At 48.0% G+C, this 24,752-nt stretch overlaps 1 protein-coding gene across 9 annotated transcripts; it reads left to right on the forward strand.

Annotated features, from left to right (window-relative positions):
- Positions 1–83: 83 nt before the first annotated feature.
- On the forward strand, positions 84–22,978 carry ADAP2 (ArfGAP with dual PH domains 2). 9 transcript variants are annotated; one of them, XM_081028536.1, is made up of 11 exons: positions 89–325; positions 1,198–1,328; positions 2,949–3,040; positions 6,197–6,276; positions 7,148–7,260; positions 13,287–13,433; positions 15,762–15,845; positions 18,657–18,719; positions 19,744–19,818; positions 20,516–20,744; positions 21,879–22,884. In XM_081028536.1, the coding sequence occupies exons 1-11, from the start codon at positions 232–234 to the stop codon at positions 21,911–21,913; spliced, it is 1,143 nt and encodes a 380-aa protein (XP_080884662.1). In that variant the 5' UTR covers positions 89–231; the 3' UTR covers positions 21,914–22,884. The 9 variants fall into 9 exon arrangements, with proteins under 9 accessions (XP_080884667.1, XP_080884662.1, XP_080884665.1 ...); XM_081028535.1 differs by having other exon boundaries at positions 97–325; positions 19,741–19,818; positions 21,879–22,978; XM_081028539.1 differs by lacking the exon at positions 15,762–15,845 and having other exon boundaries at positions 19,741–19,818; positions 21,879–22,978.
- Positions 22,979–24,752: the final 1,774 nt, after the last annotated feature.

Genomic DNA, 24,752 nt, shown 5'->3' on the forward strand with positions numbered 1-24,752 from the left:
GCGGGAGCGGCGTCGGCGGAGCTAAAGGACAGACCCGACGCGCCCAGACGGGGGCGGGGCGTCGTGGAGGGGCGGGGCGGGGCGTCGTGGAGGGGCGGGGCTGGCGGCGGCGCCGGGGCGAGAGGCGCCGGGCTCCGTCCCGCTCCACCTGCCCAGGACAGCGCACCGGCCATGGGCGGCCGCGGGCCGGGGGGCGGCTGTGCTGGGCCCCGCTGACCTCGCGGGGCCACCATGGGCGACCGCGAGCGCAACAAGAAGCGGCTGCTGGAGCTGCTGCAGGCGGCGGGCACCGGCAACGCTCACTGCGCCGACTGCGGGGCGGCGGGTAAGGGCGCGGCGGCGCGGGCAGCCCGGGACCTGGAGCCGAACCCTGGCCCCCCAGACCCCTCCCCACCTCGCAGACTGGGTCCCACCCTGCGCCCCCGCTGGATCCCGGCGCCACCCTGTGGCACCTTCCGAGCCAAGCCCCGCCCACGCGGACCGCGGAGCTCCGACCCGGTCCGGACCGCGCTCTCCTCATCCTCCCCACGCTGGACCCCGTCACTAGGTCTCGGACCCCGGGGTCCTGGCCATCCTGCTCACTCACCTCCCCCGCCAGACACCCTACCCACTCGGAACTACCCTGGCGTCGTCACTCCCAACCCAGCCACTTACCAAACCCTCGGACCCAGACATCCCGCGCGCCTAGGGGTCCCACCCCCGCGCGGGGGCCGCCTAACTGTGCAGTGCCACTCCCCCACTCAGGAGCGCTCCCCAGGTCTTCCCGCGTTCCTCCTCCTCGGTTTCCGACCCTGCAGACCCGGAGGTGCCCCGACTCCGACTTCCCCACCTGCAGCTCCCCAGCCAGGCGTCTAGGTGCTGCCCCTCTCTCCGCGCTCCCCTCTCAGTTCCCTGGAGTCTTGTCACTTACGCTTCGCGCTGCCTCAGCCTCGCCCCCCCACCCCTCGCCCCCGTCCCTGGGACTCCTTCCAAGGTCTCCATCCTGGTGGCCTCCGCGCCATGGCCGGTGGGATGACCAGAAGGTTCCATGCTGGTATCTTAGTTCAACCAAGGTGGGGAGACCGAGAGAGAGAGAAGGGGTTCTCGGGGTGGGCAGAGCTGGACACCGCCCCAGGAGTCCTAACTGCCAAGCCCTGCCTCTGCCGCGCCCCCAGCCCAGCTCTCCACCCAGCTCCCTCCTGCCGTCCCATCCCGCAGATCCCGACTGGGCCTCTTATACGCTGGGTATCTTCATCTGTCTGAACTGCTCCGGCGTCCACCGCAATTTCCCAGACATCAGTAAAGTGAAATCCCTGAGACTTGACTTCTGGGACGACAGCATTGTGGAGGTAGCACGGGGTGCACGTGGAGAGCCTTGGGGCAACAGCTGGTGGAGGCGGTGGGTTGGACGCTCCCATTCGACGGGGGAAGGAAACGGAGGCCCAGAGAGGGGCAATAACCTGGGAGACAAAGCACAGCCTATTAGAGCTGTGGCTTACAGTGAGGCCCTGAGTTCAAAACCCGGCTTCATCACTTTTTATTTACAAGCTGTGAGGTCCTCACCTTAGTTGTGGGCCCTCCGTTTCCATATCTGTAGTATGGGGACATCACTGCCCCCTTCAGGAGGCTGCTGTAAGGATGAAATGTATGCTCAGTGCAGGTACAAAATAAGGAATGCTAACAGCTGCTGTTCTCATTAGCTGAAGACTTGGACTGGAACAGAAGTATCCTGATTTCAGTGTCCTGAGTCTATAGTCCCCCTAGCCAGGAAGGGGACCACTTTGCCCTCCTTACCTTCAGCCGGGATGATACTACCATTTCAGCCATAAAACCAGCAGGGAGCAGGCAGTTCGAAATTGTGCTGGTTGGCTGAGGATTTCGAGGCCTACCGGCCGTGGTCCCTGAGCGCCCACTCTTTGTCAGGCAGCGTGCTAGACCCTGGGCTCCATGCTTTACTTATTCATGTGACACATAGTTACTGTAAGCCTACCATGTGCTGGGTATTAGGAGAGAGCAGGGAGCAAAATCAAGTCTGTCCACATGGAGCATACATTCCAGTGCAGGAGAAGGAGAGGAAACCAGTAAACTAGCATATAAACCCAGAGGATATTTCTTTGTGCTTTAGAACTCCCATTACAGTTTCTTCATTTTTACAGGTGAGTTCCCTGGAGTATAGGGGGTTCAGTATTGCCCAAGGGTTACTCTGTGACTAAATGGCACAGCTGGGATGTGAACGCTGCTCTGTTAGGATCCAAAGCCCATGCAAATCCCATGATACAGCCCAGTGGCCCTGGGGAGGGGGAGAATAGGGTTCTCCCCATGAAATACTTGATGTTTCCTCCCACACTGCCTTCACCCCAGACATGCTACTGCTGTTACTGGGTGCTGGCTGTTGACCAGGGCCACTCTTGGCACATGTGCCTCTGGATTTCTCTGGTGTCCAAGGGCCCCAATGATCATCCTGACCTAGTACTCTATGGGGCCAGCACCAACTTCCAACCTCCAGCTACATCTGTCTCCCAGAGACTTGCAGGGACTGCGACTAGGAGTCATTCCTGGCCATCTGTGGAGGGGGTGGGAGAAAGAACATGAGCTTTGGAGTTAGACAAAACTGGGTTCAAATCCTAGCTCTCCACTTACTAGCTGTGTCACCTCTCTGAGCCTCAGTTTCCTCGTCTCTAAAATGGGGATGGTAATATTAAAATGGGTAAGGGGATCAAATGAACTAATGTGTGAGAACTGTAAAGTGCTCTGCCTCTGTGAGGCATGGTTGTTAGAGCACCTCATTGCTCGAGGCTGGGGTTTCCCAGCAGCATGGTGACAGCCTAGTGGCACTGGTCAAACTCCCGTAGGAGTGTCTCCTGACTCAGCCTAGGAGCCAGTGAGAACAATGGCTTCTGGGTAGACCGTGGTTTCATTTCACATTTTTTCAAGTTCTAATATTATCCCAAATTGCTGTTGTCTTGCAGTTTATGATCCACAACGGGAACCTCCGTGTGAAGGCCAAGTATGAAGCCAGAGTCCCTGCTTTCTACTACATCCCCCAGGCCGATGACTGCCTGTGAGTGTGTGGTTTCCTGGTCCCACCTCCCTGACCCCAACCCCATGTCCGGGCCTTTGTCTGTGGTGGTCTCATCTATGGACCTGGTCAGCAAGTGGATCCAGTAATCTGGTTGGGACTGTCGTGGAGAACATATAGACCTGGTTTAAGCCCTCTCTACCTTTATTGCTTGGGTTGTTCCCCTCTCTGAGACTCAGTTTCCACAGCTGTGAAATGCAGCATTTTTTCTATGATTTACCCCATTTGCCTCTGATGTTCTCATAGCCTACAGGTGGTGGCTAACTTGATAGAGAAAAGAACTGCTGGTATTTTAGTAGGACAAATGTGTTCCAGCTCCTTCCTATGGAGTTATGCCTGGGGTTGTGCCAAAGTAGCCCCCTGAGTCCCAGATCGCTAAATAATAACCATAAAAATAATAGTAGCTACTTCAGCTGAAGTGAGCTTTCCCTGTGTACCAGGCCCTGTGCTAAATGCTATGTGCATTAATTGGTTGAATTCTCTCAACAGGCCTATGAGGTAAATACTGCTATTATCCTCATGATATAGATGAAAAACCTGAGGCTTATAAAGGCAGAGCTGGGACTAGCCTATCTGACACCAGGGTTGGGGCATTAGGAAAATCTAATATAATGGGCGTGGGAGGAGGTCGGGGGAATTGTCTGTGAAGCAGGATGGTTCAGTTCCCCTGAAGGTAAGGGGTCAGTGTGACCTTGGTACCTAATGACCCAGACCTCTGCAGGATTGACTGCCTGAGCCTCTCTCCTAGGGCCTCAGCCTCACCGCCAGAGCTTTTAGCGCCTTGTGTAAACGGGAAGCAGGTATACCTCTGGGCAGACACAACCTCCTGGGGCATGGCTTGCAGGAAGCAGGCTGCATTTCGGCCACCATTGTCTTCCAGCTTCTGCAAGATGCTTTTGGACAATGCACAAATTATACAACCGTACCTGATGGTCCTGCAATTTCCCAATCCTTAAACAACCCAGAGGCTATGGTTACAGTGTAGAGTGGCAGGGGAGGCACAGCTTTTGACTCAGAAAACCTGTTTTGTTTCCTGACTCTACCATGACCTAGCTGTGAGGAGGCAGATAAGTTACCAAATCTCTCCGACTCGTGGCATCCTCATATCTGAAATGTAGATAATGAAGCCTACATCATAGCCTGGTGGTACAGATTAAATGAGATCATTTATGTGAAACATCTGAAAGGCCACCCAGAATGCTAGTGGTAATCCATTTCTCGGTGTCAGCTTTGGCAGGCTGCCTGGTCCCTGACCCAGGGGAAGGACATGCCAGGCTCAGATTGAGAGGCCTGGCTCGTCTTGCCTCACTGCTGCCACTCAGCACTTTGCTCCAAGTGAAGGGAACAGGCACTTGCTGAACACCTACTATGTGGTAGGCTTTCTGTCAGCACTACACAGATACTACCGTGTTTCCCCGAAAATAAGACGTAGCCAGACCATCTGCTCTAATGCATCTTTTGGAGGAAAAATTAATATGAGGCCCAGTTTAATAAGTTTAATAAGACTGGGTATAATATAATATAATATAATATATAATTAATATAATATAATTAATATGATATGATATGATATAATATAATATAATACCAGGTCTTATATAACATAACATAACATAACATAATATAGCATAGCATGACATAACATAACATAACATAACATAACGTAACATAACATAACACCGGGTACGATATAATACAATATAATATAACATAATACCGGGTCTTATATTGATTTTTGCTCCAAAAGATGCATTAGAGCTGATGGTCCAGCTAGGTCTTATTTTCAGGGAAACAGGGTACTTTGTCATGATCCCAGCAACAGCCCTACACTTGAACCCCTTTCAATTGAATACTAAAATGGCCTCCTCCAGTTCTAAACTCTAAGTTCCCCACCCCCTAGGACCAGGATTGGGCCTCGGTCTCCATTCTCTCTCCCAGCTCTGATCCTGTGGCTCAGGGTCCACAGTGGGCTTGGTGACTCCTCTGTTCTGGATGAGGACCATGTATTAGATAGGACTCTTGACTGTAAGGGACCAAAACCCAGTTTAAACCAGCTTAGTAACAAGGAGATTTTATGGACTCTGGGTATCAGTACAGGAAGCACAGAGGTGGAGCCACCCTCACAAAGGACAAGCGAGGGTCTCATACATGACCAGGTCTCCCAGATTCTCTGGCTCTCATTCCCTTATCTAGGTTTCCTTCATGTAGCTGGGAACAAGACCACGTTCAGGTCCCCAGCTCCAGCTCCCAGCTTGACCCCAGAGAAGGCTTCTAATCCATCCCTTTTTCAGTTTTGCTTCTTTTGATCCACATGACCCTAGGCACTGCGCTGATAGGCCAGTTTGGGCCAGGTGCCCAGCTCTAATCTAGGTCATTCCCTGTGGTTGTGGGGTGTGAGGTCATATGAACCTTGGAACATTTTCCTCGAAATAGCAAGAGGGAACCAAACAATTAAATTGGTCCACTCTTGGCTGCATGGTTTTTCTGCAGGGGTCATGTAAGATAATATCTGATTGGGCTAACATGAAATACTTACTGTGTGCCCAGCATGGTACCAGGCCCTTTATATACATTTAAACCTACCCTGAAAGGTAGGTAGGTATGATATTATTGACATAGTACCCAAGTTCAGAGCAGATAAGTAACTTGCTCTTGGTCACACAGTGGATAAATGGTGGAGTGGGACCAGGGGGTTGGACCCCAAGTCCACTGCTCTGTCCAGTGTAGCATGCACAGCTTTCATGGGCAGGCCACAGGAAGAGACTCATGGACTCTCCAGGCTTAATTCAGGAGTGGAGCTAGCAATGTACATGGTCAAGAGGAGCTGGTATGTGGCTCTCTGACCTAGAGGGCTGAGGCTGGGGTTGGAATAGCCCAGTGGTTTTCATACAGCCCACAGGAGGATATATTTCTCCCCAGGAAACACTGGCAATGTCTGAAGACATTTTGGGGTGTCACAACTGGGGAGGAAGTGCTTCTGGCATCTAGAGGGTAGAGGCCAGAGATGCTACGCTTGGTGGCCTGAACAGGCAGAAAGGCAGCTGCTGTGAGGCTCCCATGCTCAGCTATAGTATCTTGAAAGTTACTGTGGGCAGGGAATGCATCAGATGCAGCTGACTAAGGTGTCTCTCTTTTTAGGGTCTTAAAGGAGCAATGGATTCGAGCTAAGTATGAAAGACAGGAATTTATGGCAGATGGGAAAACCCTCTCACCTCCAGGTAAAGTTATTTTCATCATCTTTTGAGGTCTATGTTCTAATGAGTTCTAAAAAACACAGTACCTGAGTATTAGGAACAGGGTCCAAACAAAAGATATCTGCTGTCCTCTCTCTGGCTACAGAGGCTCAGGTGTGGGCTCCTCTGCCTCTGAAACAGCAGCACATCAGCTGGTGGGGTTTTATGGTCTGAGAGGCCGAGAAGCATAATCATATCAGGTCCTTGCAGGGCCACAAGTCTTAGTATAAATTGCAGGGAGACTCAGCCACCTGAAACATACCCCTCATCTTGGCTAATGTAGCCCCTGGAGTAGCACAAGGCGGAAAGGTGCATGGGCTGGATTTCAGCCTCTGTTCCCACCTTTGTGCAGGGCACAACCTCCTCGGTGGCCCTGGACCTGTGGCAGTTTCTGCCCAGCTGCTTTGACCCAGAGAGTAAAGTGTAAAAACCACTCTTTGAGGATGAAGGCTGCCAGGGCTCAACTCCCCTGGCTACTAAGAGCACATGGTATTCTTCAACCAGCAGATGCCTAGAGGTCACTCATGATTCCTGTGCTCTCGAGAGTGTCCTTAGGCTTATGTTAATGTGAAGTCATCAGATCAACTTGTCCATACTTAGCCTACTTAACGGTTTACTGTGTCTCCTTATGAAACAGCCAACGAAGAAAGTTGGGGGGAGCCCAACTGAAATCATAAGACTTTGCAAATTTGGCCCCAGAATGGACCCCTGTCAGCTGAAGTAGCTGAGTTAGAATCGAGACATTGTAGCAGCAGGTGGAAAGTTCATTCCACCCTGAGACCCTCTGAGGAGGTTCCACCCTGCTTGTCCGTTTTAAGGCTGTGGGCGTTCCTCTTTCTTGTCCTTGGTGGCTAAGGTAACCGAGAAGGGTTCCTGTGGAAGCGGGGAAGGGACAAGGCGCAGTTCCTGAGAAGGAGGTTTGTCCTCCTGGCGAGAGAAGGCCTCCTGAAGTACTACACTAAGGAAGAGGTAAGAGGCACACCAGCAAAGGGTCCCCTCCCTGAGCACTGGGCTCTCACCCCACTGAGGTCTACCTTTTAGTTAATGGTGCCTTGTCTTGTGGATGATCTGAGACACTGAGAGTTAAGCACCATATCCTATTTTTCCTTGGTTATACAATCAATCCAGTCTACTAAAAAACATACCTTTGATTCACCTAGAATGGGCTTAGACTGGTCCACGATTAAGCCTTTGATCACTTGATTTTACTTCATTTATTCATGCACTCAAGAAATCTTTACTAAGCACCTACTATATACTAGATATTATTGTAGGCACTGGGGATACAGCAATAAACTAAACAAAGCTCCTGCTTTTATGGAGTTTTCATTCTAGTAGATAGGTGGTAACCAAATCATACATCAATATATGACCTATCAGGTGGCAGTAAGTTCTAGGAAGTAAAATAAAAGAGGGTGAAGTCTTAGGGCATGATGGGAGCGTGGCAGGGACGGCCTCTCTGATGACATCTGAGCAGAGAACTGAATGAAATGTGAGTGAGTTATGTAGCTGTGTGGGGAAGAGAAAACCAAGGGCAGCAGTCTGTGCAGAAGCCCTGAGCATGGTCCTGGCTAGCACGTGCACCTGAGTGCTCATTAGAAAAGGTGACCCCTCTGAGGGGGTGCAGCTTCCAGGCTCTAGTCTAGACAAGCAGAAGCCTGCATTGCAGCTCTCACGAGCACCTTCAGCCAGGGGCTTTTTGTTCAGTGCACGAGCTGCCCACCCATAAGCCATAGCCCTGGCCTGACCTGGGCATGCGCTTGGTGGGCTTATAAGGGCATCAGGAGGTCAAAGTGATTGGTGCAGAGTGAGCAAAGAAAAGGATGGAGGGAGATGAACTCATATAGTGAAGGTCCTCGTGGACCATGGTAAGACTTAGGATTTTTTTTTTGGAACAGCCTTATTGAGATATAAATTCACATACCATACAATTTACCCATTTACAGCACACAATTAATGGCTTTAAGTGTAGTCACAGAGTTGTGCAGCTATCACCACGATTTTAGAATATTTTCATAACCCCCAAAAGACACCTCACACCTGTTAGCTGTAATCTTGAACTTACTTCCACTCCCTTGCCCTAGCCACCCACTAATCTACTTTCTGTCTCTATACATTTGCCTATTCTGGACATTTTCTATAAATGGAATCATACAATATGTGGTCTTTTGTAACAGACTTCTTTTCATTTAGCAGCGTTACGTTTTTAAGGTTCATTCATGTTGTAGCATGTATCAGTACCTCATTTCTTCTTGTTGCCAAGTAATATTCCACTGTGTGGATATCTCACATTTCATTTATTCATTCATCCATCAGTTGATGGACATTTGGGCTGTTTCCACTTTGTGGCTAGTATGAGTAATGCTGCTACGAACATTCATGTACAAGTTTTCATGTGGACATATGTTTCCGTTTTTCTTGGGTATGTACCTAGGAGTAGAATTGCTAGGTCATATGGTGACTCTGTATAATCTTTGGAGGACCTGCCGCACTGTTTTCCAAAGTGGCTGCACCATTTTATATTCCCACCTGTAATGTGTGAGGGTTCCAGTTTCTCCACATCTTCACCGACATCACTTACTATCTGTCTTTTTGATAATAGCTATCGTAGTGGGTATTTTGGAAGTAGAACCAACAGAATTTACAGGACAACTGGATATAGGATGTGAAAGTAAGAGGAATCCAGGGTGATTCCCAGATTTTCCTCTGTGCAATTAGAAGGATAGATTTGCCATTTGACAAGATGGCAAAGACTTAGCTCCCTAAGGGGATGATCGTCATTTGAGATGCTCCTTAGTTATCCAGGTGGAGACACTGAGAAAGAAGTTGGATATGTGAGTTTGGTGGTTTGGGGGGAGTTTGGAACTGGAGTCACCAGCACATAGACTGGTTTAGCAATGGGACTGGCTGGGATCACGTAAGCAGGGAGTATGGGTAAATGAGAAAAGATGCCTGAGGACTGAGTATTTTAGTTATTTGTTGCTGAGTGACAAACCACCATAAAATTTAGTGGTTTAAGACGTCAGTTTATTATTTCCTACAATCCTGTGGGTCAGGAACTTGGGCAGGCCGTGGCTGTTCCAATGTACTCCTAGGGGTACCAGCTGGGTCACTCACCCTGCTTCATTTAGCTGGTGGTTGTGCTGGGTCCCAAGGCCCAGGAAGCCTTCACTCACATGTCTCGTGACTTGGCTACTCCACGTGGCCTCGGTCTCTCCATGTGGTTGTTCCTCATTCAGGAGTCTAGCTCCAGCTTCTTTATAGCCTGGTGGCTGGCTTCTCCTGAGCAAATGAGGGTTGCTACAGGTCTCGTAAAGGCCAGGAATTGCCTTCTATTGGTCAAAGTAAGTCATGCAGCTAGCCCTCATTTGAGGGGAGGGAATTTAGATTCCACTTCTTGATGGGTAGAGTGGAATGGGCACTCAGGGAGGGAAGGAATTGGTGAAGGCCGCCTTTGGAGTTTATTTACCATGCTGAGCCCTGGGACACCCCAGTATTTAGAGGACAAAAAGATGAGAAGTTTCCGGCAGAGAATGTGAAGGAGTGACCCAGAAAGTAAGAGAAGGACAAGCTCTGGGCATTTTAGCCTTCACCTGACTCCATTCCCTATATGTAGAAATTATTATTTATTTCCCCCATTGCTTTCCTATATGGACCAGACCAAAGCCAGAAGTTCTGTCCTGGGTGGCTGCAATGTGGGGCCAAGTGAAAAATGGTGGGGGATGAAGAGTTTTAACTCTCCAGGTGGGGATTTCTTCTCAGTCTTCAATTTAAAGCACTGAAAAATGTTGCAGGTACCACAAAATAAAATAATAAAATAAGGAGGAAGAAAAACTGCTGCTGCAGAGTTAGCAGGGGCCAACGAACCCCAGCAATAGCTGTGAGTTGACCTCTAGGAGAGTCCATCCTTGGGTGGAAAAAGTTGATGTTTCTCAGTCCTAAGCCAGTTCAGTCCAAAACAGTCTAAAAATAGAATGAGTTGCCTTTTTGTTTTTTCTTTCCCAAAAGGGGCATTTTTAAAAATTATAAAGACAACTCACTTTTATGTAAACATTTTGGATGATACAAAAAAGTAAATAAATTATAAAGAAAGTGAGACTCAGAAGGTATCTCAACATAATGAAATGTTAATACCCAGAACACAGTTTGACAAAGAAAAACAAAAAACCTGCAAACCCAGAAGAAAAGACAATCCATTGGAAAACTAGGCAACAGAAATGGACTGGCAGTTCACAGAAAAGGAAATCAAAATACTTGATAAGAAGAGATGCTCAATGTTTCTGGCTGTCAGGGAAATGCAAACTAAAAAACCACAATGAGACATACTACACACCCACTAGAATGACTAAACTTAAAAAAGCTGAAAACACCAAGTATTGGCTAGGATGGGGAGAAACTGGAACTCTCATACATTGCTGGTGAGACTGAAAAATGGCACAACCTATCGGGAAAACAATTTGGCAATTTTTAATAAAATTAAATGTACACTTAACCACATAACCCAGCCATTCCATTCCTAGGTATTTACTGAAGAGGAACCAAAACCTATGTCCACAAAAAGATTTATACACAAATATTCATAGACACTTTATTTGTAATAGCCAAAGCCTGGAAGAAACCCAATTGTCCATCTACAGCTGAATGAATAAAAACTTGTAGTATATCCATAGAGTGAAATATTACTCAGCAATAAAAGGGACAAACTACTAAAACAAAAAAAGAAAAACAAAACAACAACAACAATGTGGAACAATCTAAAAAATATTGTTTTGAGCAAAATAAGTCTTAAACAAGAGTATGTACTACATAATTCCATTTACATGAAATCCTAGAATTCTATACCAATAGAAAGCCGATAAGTGATTGCCTGGGGTTGGGGTGGGGTGGAGAGGGATTACCTGCAAAGGGGTAGGGGGAAATTCTTTTGAGATCATAGTGATATTCTACGTCTTAATTGTGATGGTAGTGACGTGGGAATATATGCTTGTCAGAAATCAAACTGTACTCTTAAAATGAGTACCACTTATTGTTTATAAATTGTACCTCAATAAAATTGATTAAATGAAAACCGTGAGATCCAATTTCAAACTCATCATGTTGTCAGAAAGGTTAAAAACTGGCAGTGTCAAGTGTTGGTGAGACTAGGGGGTAAGGGGAACTCTTGTGTTATTGATGGAAGTAAATATTGGTACAACTGCAGTGGATAGCCATTCAGCAAAATCATGTGGCAGTTACCTGTTAGTCAAAGATATACACACTTATGATCTAGCAATTCCATCTCTAAGTAGATACTGTGATCTCGAGAAACTCTCACATATATGTACCAGGGACACAAGCTGACTGCAGCACAAAATCAGAAACAATCTCAATGTCTGTCAACAGGAAAATAGATTGATAATTTTTGGTGTAGTCATTTACAAGAGCAAACTAGATTGGTATGTTTCAACTTGGATAGAACTAAAAAAATATAACGTTGGGTGACAGAAGCAAGACATAGAATGATCCATATGCTATTAGGCCATTTATATCAATTAAAGCCACATACAACAATACGATGCAGTGTTTATGGATATGGGAATATGTGTGTGTAAGTATACAAAGTGAACTAGAAGAATAAACATCGAACTCCTGACAGTGATTGTCGGCGGAGAGTGGAGGAGGACAGAGGGCAGGGTGAGTGTTAGTTAAAAAGATTTGGGCTTTATTAGTAATGTCACATTTCTTTTTTTAAACAGTTATGAATAATACTGACAAAATTAGACCTTCTTTTTTTGTAGTTTAAGTGTTTTTCATAGTAAATATTTTAAAAGGAAAGGCTTCCAGTAATCTTTCAAGAAAACCATTGTTAAGAGGGTTGGTGTAAATCTGCGTATACTTTTTAGTCATGTTCAAATATACGTGTTTTATATATATATATGTGTGTATGTATATGTGTGTGTATATATACATATATAATATAACATATACATATATTTTGTGTGTATAATTTTTGTTTTAGTAGGTTCCTATTATATATCCTGTTCTGGGACTTGGTCTTTGTCATGAATATCATGGACATTTTTCATATTAGTAAGATTAATCTAAATTTTCCTTTAAAAGTTTCTGTGGTATTTCATTGTATGGATGGGCCACGATTTATTGGTTTAACCCATTATCATGAATGGACATTTAAACAATTCTTTTTTTTTCTCACTACTGTAAACGACATGGTAATAAATACATTTTGACATACCTGTTTGCACAGTAATGCAGTTAGACCTCCTTGGGATCGATTCTTAGATGCAAAATTGTAGGTCAAAACAAAACATTCAATATTTTAATAAATATGACCAAATTTCCCTCTAAAGCAGACTGTTTGTAGGGAATGTTCTATGTCTGCCCTGCTCCGTGCCCTAGCCACTAGCCACAAGTGGCTACTTGAGCACTTGAAATGGGGCTAAGTGTGTAAGGAACTGGTTTTATTTTTATTTAATGTTAATTTTCATAGCCACATGTGGTTAATGGCTACCACAGTCTACTGTGCTGGTATCCTTTTTACTCTACCAGATATGAAGGAAAGCACTCTTTTCTCTTCCCTTCTCAGCATCAATTGGACTGTGTTTCAGAACCCTGAGAACAGAGGGAAGAGGGTGGGAGGGAGTGGTCTGAGGGCTCCACATCTGATTGTGTTCTCTGTCTTATTTTTATTGGTTTGGCTTCCGTAGAAGATTTGCTTCCGGAAAGCTCTGTGGCTAAAATGTTTGAAAAGTCCTAAGTTAACGCCTTTCCAAGCCCCCTTCCAGCTCAGAGAGGCCAGTCTGGTTAAGCAGGAATGCTGGGATGGCTGAATACAGGAGAGCAGTAGGGTATCTGTGCTTCTTGATATGAAAGCAAGAACATTGAACACCCGTGAAAAGTTACAAATGTGTTACCCGTTTGCATTAAGGCCTTGGTGAAGGTGGTGAGAAGTCCCCCAGCTGACTGTCAGCATCTTGAGGATGTTTCCTCTCTTTCAGGGTAAAGGTCCCAAAGCTGTCATCGACATCAAGGACTTGAATGCCACCTTCCAGACAGAGAAGATAGGGAACCCCCACGGGTTACAGATCACCTATAGGACAGAAGGCCACATCAGGAACCTATTTGTATATCATGAAAGTGGCAAGGTGAGATGATTGGCATTTTCACACCAGCCTGCTGCTCAGCACCCCAGGACTTAGCAGGCCCAGCTCACCAGCTCCTTTGTTCAGCTGCCTCTTGGGATTTGCTGCTGCTGTTTGCCTTCATCTATTGTCACTTTCCAGTCTGAGACAGAGGTATGAGGAAGGCAGAGGAAGATCAGAGAGAGGAACCTGGCAGGTACCAGGGATGTGTCTGAACAGTGCATAGCCAGCAGGGGCATCCAATTAGCAGAAGGGACTGTGCCCGCGGATGGCAAATCCAGGTAGAGCCAGAGATTCTGAATGTGGGAGGAGGAGTGGATAGACGATCAGAAGCGGCGCATTCTAGGGCCTTGCTTCTCGACGTTTGGTCCTGTCCCAGCAGCATTCGCGTCACCTGGAAATTTATTTTTTCACCCTGGACCTACTGCATTAGAAACTGCATGCTGACATCCCCAGATGATTCTTATGCTCATTAAAGTATGAGAGGCACTACGGAAAGATCCCTGGTTCTGAGTCCCTGGTAGGCCCTCTGCTGTAGCTCAAACTGGCTGGACACTGCTGGCCACTCCTGGCCACCCCTCCACGCCAGTCAGTACTATGAGGACTTTGGCTGAGGTACCCAAGGTCTCTGCCACTTACGGTACCTGGCTCCCTCCCACTTGCCCAGTTGTAGAGCATTTGACAACCTAGGTTTGGCCATTCGCCTCTTTCCTTTGATACCCCAGTGTCTCCATTAGATGGATATAAATGAGGGGCTCAAAGTCACGCCTGCAGGAGCCAGGTAGGTGATTTAAAAGTCAAGTGGATAGCGATAAGGCTGTGGCAAACAGGACCACCTGTATAGAGGACTGAAACAAAACTTCAGAAGCCAAGCAAGCATACGTGCAGGTTGGGTTTTGCCCTGGGGTCACCAATTTGTGACCAGAGAGACCTTTGAAAGTGTAGGCCTAGGTGGGTCATTCCTGGGATGGCCCCATAGCCTTAGTGCCTGAGACCCAAGAAGGTTCTAAACTCCCAGGACTAGAGAGCTCAGAACGCCAAACATGGCCTGTGTGCTAAACCCCTGAGAGAGCAGGGTACGTGTGTTTCATTCCTTTGAAACCATGTTCATACGAATTTCTCTATTACCCAATTACATCAGCATGCAGCACGGCAGCTATTTGAACAAGTCTTTCTGCCTCCCAATTCCAAATTCGTGGGAGGAAGAATCTGATAAGCCCAGTCCAGCCTCTTCATTGGACCAGCCCTGATGTCGTAGCTGGTTGGCCAAGAAGGGATGGGATCATAGCAGCAAATGTGGCTGCAATGGTGGGTGGGTGAGAATGGGTGGGTGAAACTAGGTGGAGCATTTCTCATAGAAGCAGGGCTTGGGCTGAGCAAATATCTATTACGACATCTAAATTAATCTTCAGGGTGAGTAGCAGCATGTTGTAGGTAGTAGGAATATGTGGGGTGAGGGGAGAGGTGGGGGAGGCAGAGTGTTCTGGGAGGAGGGAACAGTATGTACGGGGGGATTGCAAATGGATTTGTATGGCAGAAGCTCAGAAGACAAAGTAAGTCATACGACAGAACTTGAACACACTGAGGGTAATGGAAGGGCATACAGCTAGACTCAATAGATTTGCAATTAGAAAATCACTGGCTGTCATAGGAGGACCGACCAGAGAGCAGCAGAGCAGAGGCAGAGCCAGTTAGGTATGTGGTTCACCTGGTGAGAGATGATGGTGGCCCACACTGCCCAGGGATGCATTCTGCCTGAGTGACAGACAGCAGAAGGTCCCAGCCAGCTTTGGCCTGAGTTGCACTCCAGGCAACGAGCCTCCGCATTGGAGGAGCGTCCCCAGGTGCAGCTGTCCCCACCTGAAAGCCTTTGACCTCTGAGGACCCTTGCTCCTCAAAGTGTGTCCCACTAACCAGCATCACATCATCTGAGAACTTGTTAGGAATGCAGAATCCCAGGCCCTACCCCAAACCCGCTGAATCCAAATCTGCATTTTAACAAGGTGCTTTGTACACCTATGAGAAAGTGTCAAGAACTGTCCTAGGCCGTTGCATAACTCCCATACGGTTTACCTTGGTTCTTTCCCGTGGTTCTGGGGATCTCCCTGTCAATGGCTTCCCGCTTGCTCAGGTGAACCCTGCCCCGCCGCCACGGGCTCTGGCAGATGCTTGTTATCAGCCCCCGGGCCCCTGAGTGGAACTGGGGGGTTGTGCCTGTGCGGAATGCATATATCCAAGCCTACAGACACAGCTAGCTTCCTGCCACCAGACTGTTTCCCCCTACTCCCATCTCACTGGCTGTCCATTTGCCCTTTCCATTTTTCTCTGCAGGAGATAGTGGACTGGTTCAATGCCCTCCGTGCAGCCCGTCTGCAATACCTAAAAATGGCCTTTCCTGAGCTCCCAGAGTCTGAGGTGAGCTAAAAATGGACCCCAACTTCTGAGTCTCCTCTCTGCCACCTCCTCCTCCTTGTCTGCTGACCTCGAAGATACTCAGAGGCCAGACTAGGTTGGTTTGCAGGCAAGACCTTGAGACTTGGGGTTGGGTACCTCAGAGGGAAGCCAAAGGCTCTCTTGGGCATGCTGGGATATTATGGCCTCGTACATGGCCAGAGGGCCTCCAAAAAGCAGGTCAGGCTCTCCTGCTTTGTGGAACAATTCACCATGTCAAAGAGCTCAGGATTTAGGCATTTCTTCCTTACCCCATCTCCCTCTAAAAATTACAAACGATCTCTACCATACTACTTACAAAGGGCTCTTGAGCCCATTTTATCTTGTAGTTCCTTTTATCTCCTAATCCCTGCAGCAGGCAGTTAGGCAGGGGTGATTATTCCCATTTTACTGATGAGAAACTAAATCCCGAGGAAGGTCAAGTGAATAAACCGAAGGCGCTCTTCACACTTTCACGTCCCTCTTCGCTCTTTTGGGTCCTGGTCTCATGAAAGCAATGGGATCTTCCCCATTACAATTCTAGCAGGCACAGTGTGTCTTTTGTGGCCAAGGTAACGGTGGGCCTGAGAACTGCATGTTGATTGTCTTTAGACGTCTGGGGCATCCATCTCCATCTCTCGGGCTTGGCTGGGGAAGCTGACAGTGTGGGGCCGAGGCTGCTGCCTCGAGGCAGGGCTGGGTTCCTGTGGATGCCCTGTTACTAACATGCTGTGCGACCCATGCAGGTCACGTCACCTCTCTGCACATCTGTAAGATGGCGGTTGACCTGGGTCATCTTCAGCATCCCTTCCAGCTTGGAGGGGCTATGATCTAGTGTCTGTTTTAGGCCCTACTCTAAGGGAAGTTTGTACGTGGTGAGGGTAGACAAATCATAGTCCTCCTCCAACTATGTCATTCCAAACTGTTAGGTTCTCCTTGAAAGCCTGAATGTTCCTTAATACCAAGGTTTGTAGGGAGCCGAGTGTCTGGAATGGGGGTCCACTCCAGGGCCAGTGACGCACCGGGATGGCGACTCTCTGAAAGCGTTTCCAGCAGGCCCGGGGCAGGGTGCTCCCGGTCTGCGGTGTCAGCACCCACAAGTGGTGAATGCACGTTCCTGTGGGCAGGGTGTTGGAGTGCTGACTGGAGAGGTCGGGAGGACAAAGTGCAAACGCTCGGCCTTATTTATCTGGGTAGCTCTCCAACTCTGCTGAGCCCTGCAGAGGAAACTGGTCTTTGGTCAACATCCTCTTGCCTCCATCCGCGTGGCTCCCTCATCGACCACTGTTACCCTATATCTACCCCCAGTCTCCTCCCTGCCTGTCTCTCGGCCCTGTCTTTCCTCCCCTATGTCTATGTGAGGTTCTGGACAATCACCCAGCTCTGGTTCCAGCTGAGGAACCCAGATGCCAGAAACTTGGGGAGTCCCAGTGGCGTGGAGGTCCTGTGCTAAGAAAGGCATGGACTCTGAAGTCACAGAAGCTGATGGGTTACCCAGGGCAAGTCACCTTACCTTTCTGAGCCTCAGTGTCCTCATCTGTCACCATGGGGACAATACCTACCTTCCAGGATTATTGTGAGAAGCAAGGCAGCTAAGGTTTCTGAGGTACAGTAAGTAATGCTCCATCTGTGTGCTTCTCCTCCTCCCAGTTGTTTCCTTGGCTTATCCCAACTCTTCCCTGGCTCAGGGTTAGACTACTGAGCAGCAGGGACTCTGTTTTTAGTCCAGAGGAAGGAATTAAAGCCTATAGAATACATTTCAGCAAAAGGAGAATGGTATAGTTTAGATTTTGGGTTTGAGCTCATAGTTTTGTCTCTTTCAGACTTCTCCTTATTCCGCAGATCTCACTTCCCCCTTGCCTCTGCCCTGGGCCCTGGAGTGCTGGAGAACTCCCTCTGCTCTCAGAAGGTGGGGCTGGCATTGGTACCTCTAGATTTGCCAGGCTGACCCCCAGGAACATAGGAGGCCAGCGTCAATCCCTGGAAGCTTCTCTGAGAATAGGATAGTAAGCTGGAAGGGATCCTGGAGAGCACGTCATCCAGTCTGCTTATTACATAGAGGGCGACAGGCCCAGAGAGGCGTAAGGTTTTTACCAAGGGAACACAGCTGGGTGAGGTCAGAACTGGAGCTAGAACCCAGGTCTCCCAACTCTAGTCCAGAGCTTTCTCTACTTGCCCACTTTGCCGTCACCTCCTTGGGGCCCTGTGTCCAAATCCCCACCAAATGACAAGGTCTTGGCCAGGGGCCTGATGAGAAGCATGTTTATACTTTAGTGTCATAGTGTAGTGGTGGGAGTACCACTAGTGTCTGGTGTCCCTCAGCCCTAGGTGTGAATCTCAGATCGTCGTCCGATCCGCACTGTGACTTTGGGAATACCCCTGACCACTATACAATTATTTGATGAGGATGTTAATATCCACCACTTCACGGGGTGGTTGGGAATTGTTCCCAGAGTGTAGACCCTCCGAACACGCCCCTTGACACCAGGAGGGTCTCATTGGAGCCTTGCCTGGGTCCACCTCCTGGGGTTATTGAAGAAGCATTCCTTAAACTAAGTCCTTAAACCAAGACTTGGCTATGCTGGGAAGCCCTGCAAACATCTGGGGTGCTGTTGTCTGGCTCTGTTGAAATATTAATATTGCATCCATACCACGTTCCAAATATAACCCGTGAACCATGAGTACACATCCTTCCTCATTCCAAACTTCCCCTGTGTCGGGGAGCCAACTTCACTAGGGAACTCTGAACCCCTGGCGTGAGCATCAGGGGATCAGTGTGTGTCTTTTTTCCCCCAGCTCGTGCCCCTCATCACCAGGAACTACCTCAAACAAGGCTTCATGGAAAAGACTGGTCCAAAGGTATATTCTACCGCTCCCTGGGGGACTTTCATGGCCCCTGTCCCAGTGAGCAGCAGGACAGAATTTGGGAGGTGGAAAAATGAAGAACCAAGGGGAGGGAAGTGGGGGGCAAGGGAAGTAAACCAATGTGTGAATTCCTGGGGTGAAGGACCAGGCGGAGACTGGCTCGGGCCTGTGATCCCGCATCCCTGCAGGTGCTTCTCCCTATCATTGGGCATCCTTCCTCTTTATCAACACCACCATCTGCTTCTTTCCTCTTAACTGCATCTAACTGACCCTACTCCTGGGAGAGCATAGCTGCAAGGGACTTCTTGGGGATCCTGTGTTGCCTTTTCCGGAGCTGTGTGCTCTGTGCTGGGGGCCTCCCGGGACTCCCCATCCAAGTGCGTTGGGAGCTGAAGACTTGTCTGAGGAAACACACCGATACACCCCTGCTTGGGTGTCCACGTGGGCACACCCCTCCTCAGCACACACTCAGCCTCTTCTCCCCTTTGCTAAACTTGCCCCAACTCCCCAGGGGCTGCTCATTCCCTCTTATCTATGAAGGAAGGGGAGCCTGGCTGCTGCTTTGCCTCCCATGGAGGGTCCAGAGGGTGGAAGCTGCCCAAGGGCATCCCAGAGACCCAGTCTTGAAAACTTGACAAGGGTCACACGTTTTGTTTTCTTCTCTCTCCAGCCCTCCCCTGATCTTGTCTTGACCGAGGTTAGAATTTGACCAAGGCCAGTGCTTTCAGCATTGCTGAGCAGTATCCACTTCTGATTTCCCCAGCTTCCTTTTCCTGAGGCTTCTTGCCCGCAGCTTGAAAAAAAGAAAAAGTGTCTCTTCCAACCTATAGCAGCACCTGAAGGCAGAAGGGGGACTGTGGCAGGGGGTGAGGAGGTGGGCAACACCTTCAGAGCTCAAGCACCTCAGAGCTCAACGGCACTGGGGTGTCTGACTATGGAGCCAGCTGAGGCTGGCCCTCTGACCTCTGTGCTCCTCGGCTTGGCCCACCCTGGTACGAGGTTCCCTATTTTGCAGCAGAGAGAACCTTTCAAGAAAAGGTGGTTTGCCCTGGATCCTCAGGAGCGGAGGCTGCTCTATTACAAGAACCCACTGGTAAGAGCCACTTCTGGCCCCTCCTTGGTTCACCCCGAGATGGAGGTGGAGTCAGTGCTGGGCAGGAGACTGTGGGGAAGTCACAGGGCTGGAGAACCCTGGCTTGTCCTGTGCACAAGCTACTTCTCTCCCCTCCCCTGCAGGAAGTCCTTTATGTGCATCCAAAATGCTGCCAATGTAGTTAAATAGGTTGTTTCTCGTCCTCTGGTTTCTAAGGCTTACCTCTAACCAAGAGGCTGGAAAGTATGGTGGTTAGGAGTGTAGGCTCTAGATAGAACTCAGCTGTCTGGGCTTTAGTGTCAGCCCTGCTACTTTCAGTGGCGGGCCCTGGGCAGAAAACTTAGCTCTCTGTGCCTCAGTTTCCTCCTCCAGAAAATAGGCTTAATAACAGTGCCTTCCTGAAAGGTTGCCATGAGGATTATATGAGTGAGTACATATGAATTCCTGGTGCATAGTTAATTCTCCATAAATACTAAGTGTCATTTTAACAGATGATGTGTGTGGTTTCTTTTACAGTTTTAGCCTTTCAAATTCTGGGTTCACTTAGCACAAATCCCCAGAAGAGACCACACACACACACACACACACACACACACACACACCTCTTACTAGAAGAGAGCTTGGGGGCCATCACGGCTGCAGGTGCCCCACTACCCCAAGTAGTGGCCTCTGATGACAATGTGTCCTTTGTTTCCAGGATGCCTATGAACAGGGTGAGGTGTTTCTTGGGAGCAACGAGCAGGGGTACGAGGTGTGTGAAGACCTGCCCAAGGGCATCCGTGGAAATCGCTGGAAAGCTGGCCTCACCATCATCACCCCTGAGCGCAGATTCGTCTTTACCTGTCCCAGCGAGAAGGAGCAGCGGGAATGGCTGGAGAGTTTTCGGGATGTCCTCTCCCGCCCCTTGACTCCCCTCAACCTCCTCAGTAAGAAGTAGGGCCTGGGGTTTGTTCTTTTGGCCAAGGGTGGAGCGCATAAAGGGGCTTTTTCACTTGGGTTCAACTGTGAGTCCTGAAACTAAGGTCATGGCTCCCGATTGCACGTTTTCCATCTTCCTGCCAAAGAAAAGTACAGACAGTGCACATTATTGCCAGAAAGCCCCCTGTCTACACTAAGTTCCTCTTTCGGAAGCCCTTCCCCAATTGCATCTGGTGGAGTTTTGCCCTGGTAGAACCTGGTTAGATCCCTTTTTCTACCCTGCTGAGTCCAGGAGCCGAGCAACCACTGTCTCCTCCAACCCCTCCCCACTAAGACCCTTTTCTCACGAGAAAAGCCTTTTCTCGTGAGAAAAGCCTGGCCTGTTATTATTAGCTAAGGTCCACCCGCTGGGCAGCTCCCAGGATTTTGAATTCCTCCCGACTCAGAGGGAAGGCTTTTTTTAGTGCTCTTTTCTCTGGGTCCTCCCTTCTGTTTGCCCCTCACTTGCTCCTTTCCTTCACCCCAGATGTGTCACGGTAGGCTTCCCTATCTGCCAACAGCCCTGTGAAAAAAGGGGCGACATTTTGAGCTAGAACAGGAATCTTCTGGGCCAGGGCCTGGCTTCTGAGGCCCCAAGGACAAGTTCTGTGTTTGGAAAAGTACAGACCGAGTAAGTGACCCTACATGGTCCCTTGGGAGAAACACTTGTGTTCTTTGCGTCTGACCAGTATAAACACAAACTCTCTTCACGTTCCAAAATCTCAAAGCCAAAAACAGAAAAAAGAAAGAAAGAAAAAAGAAAAGACACAAACAAACAAACGAAAAAAATTGAAAACAACAAAAAGGAGAAACCAAATCTCAAAGCCAAAGTGCCTCAGAAGTTGTTAGTGAAGCACATCATCTGGTGCTTTCTTTTCCCTGTGGGCCTGTGTGTCTGAGTCCCTCTCTGCTTCTGTGTCTTTCACGCTCTGCTTTTCTCTTCTTCTTTGGTGTGTGTGTCCCCTCTGTCTCTCACCCTTTCAGTCCTTTTAAAATTCTGGTTCCCTCTGTCTTTGTGCCCCTGTCCCCTGCTGTCCCTTCCCCCCAGTAGGACTGCATTGGCACCTATTGACCCCTCAGGCCTCTTCTTGTTCTCCTTGCAGTTGCGTCAACAGAGAGTGGCCACAGCAGCAGGTGACCCATTGGCTGAGGAACTGGCTGGCCACTGGCCACGGGAGCTGTTGGTAGGAAGGAGAAGTTCTCACCTTGGCCTTGGTTGCCCAATGGGAGTGCCCTGCAGTTGGCAGCCATCTCTGGCGGTGAACTCTGCCAAGACTAAAGCCTGCAGAGCTCCCTGGGCCTCCCCATTGCCCAGCCCTGGGGGTGTGGGGATCTGGTACATGTCCTCAAGACCCAGGACATCGGAAAGGAAGGCACTGCAACGAAAAAGGCACCCACAGCATCACGCAAGTGGCATGCTTGTTCAAAAAAAAAATAAAAAGTTTAATCTGACCTAACTATGAAGAAATACTCAGACAAATCCATGTTGAAGACATTCTGTAAAACAACTGGCCTGGACAGTTAACAAATGTCAGTATCGTGAACGATAAAGTAGTGTGGGAACTGTTCTCGATTAAAGGAGACTAAAGAGCAATACTATGCAATTTGTGATTCTTGATTGGATCTTGGATTTTAAAACACAGCTATAGAGGACATAAATTTGAATATGGATGTGTATTAGCTAATAGTATTGAAAAACTGATAATTATCAGTGTGTAGGAGGATGCTCTTATTCTTACGAGATATGTGCTGAAGTGTTTAGGGGTAAAACAATAATTTTCAGTCTACAGCTGAAATGGTTCAGCAAAAAATAGGTATGTGTACATGTATATGCGTACATGTATATGCATAGGGTACATATATTGTGTGTGTGTATACTTGCTGTCTCCCAAAAATATATATTTGGAATATACAGAGAGAGAGAGAGAGAGAAAGAGAGAGAGAGAGAGAGAAAGCCGCTGTGTGAAGTGTTACCAACTGATGAATCTAGATGAAGTATAGATGGGTCTTTATTGTCCTATTCATGCAAATTTTCTATTGATTTGAAAGTGTTCAAATTTTAAAAAGTTAGGGTGGAAAAATTAAAAATATTTTCACTTTTCACTTCTAACACACGGTTTTCTCTACATGAATCAAAACTGTTCCCTGGAGATTTTTTTCTTTGTGTACATTTTAGAAGAAATAAAAGCCAATACAAAACACTACTGCCTGTACTAAGCACCCCTGTGCTCTGAAAGGAAAGGAGACCCGACCACTCCGCCAGACCCCAGGGCACAGAGCTCTCTAGCCTGTGTCAGGTCTGGCCTCACCACTGACATGAGCCTGTTAGAAAACTCACTTCCCCACCACCATGCCTTGGTTTTTGTCTTTCAAATGAAGAAGTTGTAGTAAGGACTGAAATTCAATGGAAGCAACAAGTGTTTTTGAGAGCCTCCCAGGTGCCAGGCTCTGTGCCAAGGCCTGGCAATTGGCAAGGATGAGATGATGTGGTCCCTGCTGTCACAGGTTACACCGGGCAGGACAATGTGGTGAGTGTTCAGGAAGGGGAAGTACAGGCTGTTGTGGGATCATGTGGCAATAGGATTTACCCTAACAGAGGGGGAGAGGGCAGCCTCCTTCCTCTTCAAAAGTGACATTGAAGTTGAAAGCTTAAAGCTATTTAGAGGTGAGTCAGGGAAGAGGGTGAGGAAAACACTCTAGCCTGAGGGAAGAACATGTTCAAAGACCCTGAGATGGGGAAGAGGACTGAAAGAAATCTCAATGGCTGAAAGAGTAGAGAAACAGATGACCAAGGTGTCTGCTTCATGATCCTTTGTCCCTTCAAGTGATGTGCAGAAAGACCTTGGGTGTTCTCTCTTCATTTTGGTGGAGACTACAGGGTTGTGAGGATCTTGAAGAGAGTCTCTTCTTTTTGTGGGATTTACCTTTGGATCCCTCAATCAGAGGTCAAACATCATTGGGGTGTCTTTTCTGAGACTTCTTGACTGCCCAGATGGAGATGTGGTTGCTTCCTCTTCTGGCTCCTAAAGAACCTTGAAAATGTCTGTTTCAACACCTGCTGTGTTGTATATTAAGGGACAGTTTACTTGTCTGTCTTTTTCTTTTTTAATACCCATGAGCTCTGTTGACTATACTCTGCTAAGTTCTGAGGATGAGAAAAACCAATAAAGGCATAGTTCCGCCCTCAAGGAACTTATGGACTAGAAGAGAAAAAATAGAAAAAAGCAGTAACAAAGTTGTTTGAGGAGGGAAATTGGGATTCTTAGGAGCCCCTCAGAGGGGCAGAGATGAGACACAAGAATAGCGATAAAGTCCCAATGAAATGGTTTTGGTTGGTTTCTGAGGCCTGGCTGGATGTGTCTTTGGGTTCCCCGAGGATGACTCTGTACTCTTACATTAAATTCTATTTTCCCTTTTGACTTATTGGTACAAGGAAGTTTCTGTTACTGGAATCAGCCTGCCTAAGAAAGCTCTCAAAAAGAGGTGCTATCTGTGCTGAATCCTGAAGAATGAGCAGAAGACACTTGAGTTGGAGTAGGGGAAGGCAGAGAAAGAAGTGTGTACAAAGGCCTAGAGACATGAGAGAACATGGCGTGTTCTGGAAACTTCAAATAATTGAATATGACTAGAGCACAAGTTGTTGGGAAGAGGAGTAAGAAGAGATTAGACTGGAGGCGGGTCTGCTTCAATAGTGGTGGAATAGCTCATATCAGAACAACCATTCCACAGATAATTAGAAACTCTGTACAGACTATGACAAAACAATTATCTGAAGGCTCTGGAAAACGACCTAAAGCAGGCAGAGACTAGAGAGAAGTTGGTACTGGAAAGCAAGAAATAGCATGGGTTTCTCATTTTTTAGCTTTTCACCCCAGGGGGCCACGAAGACTTTGATGGAAGCCTGAGTACATTCTAATTAAAAAGTAGAGGACAGAATTTAGGGTGACTATAGCTGCTGGAAAATGAGAGGGGGAAGT

The sequence above is a fragment of the Rhinolophus hipposideros genome (assembly GCF_964194185.1).
Source record: "Rhinolophus hipposideros genome assembly, chromosome: 20".
NCBI lineage: Eukaryota > Metazoa > Chordata > Mammalia > Chiroptera > Rhinolophidae > Rhinolophus > Rhinolophus hipposideros.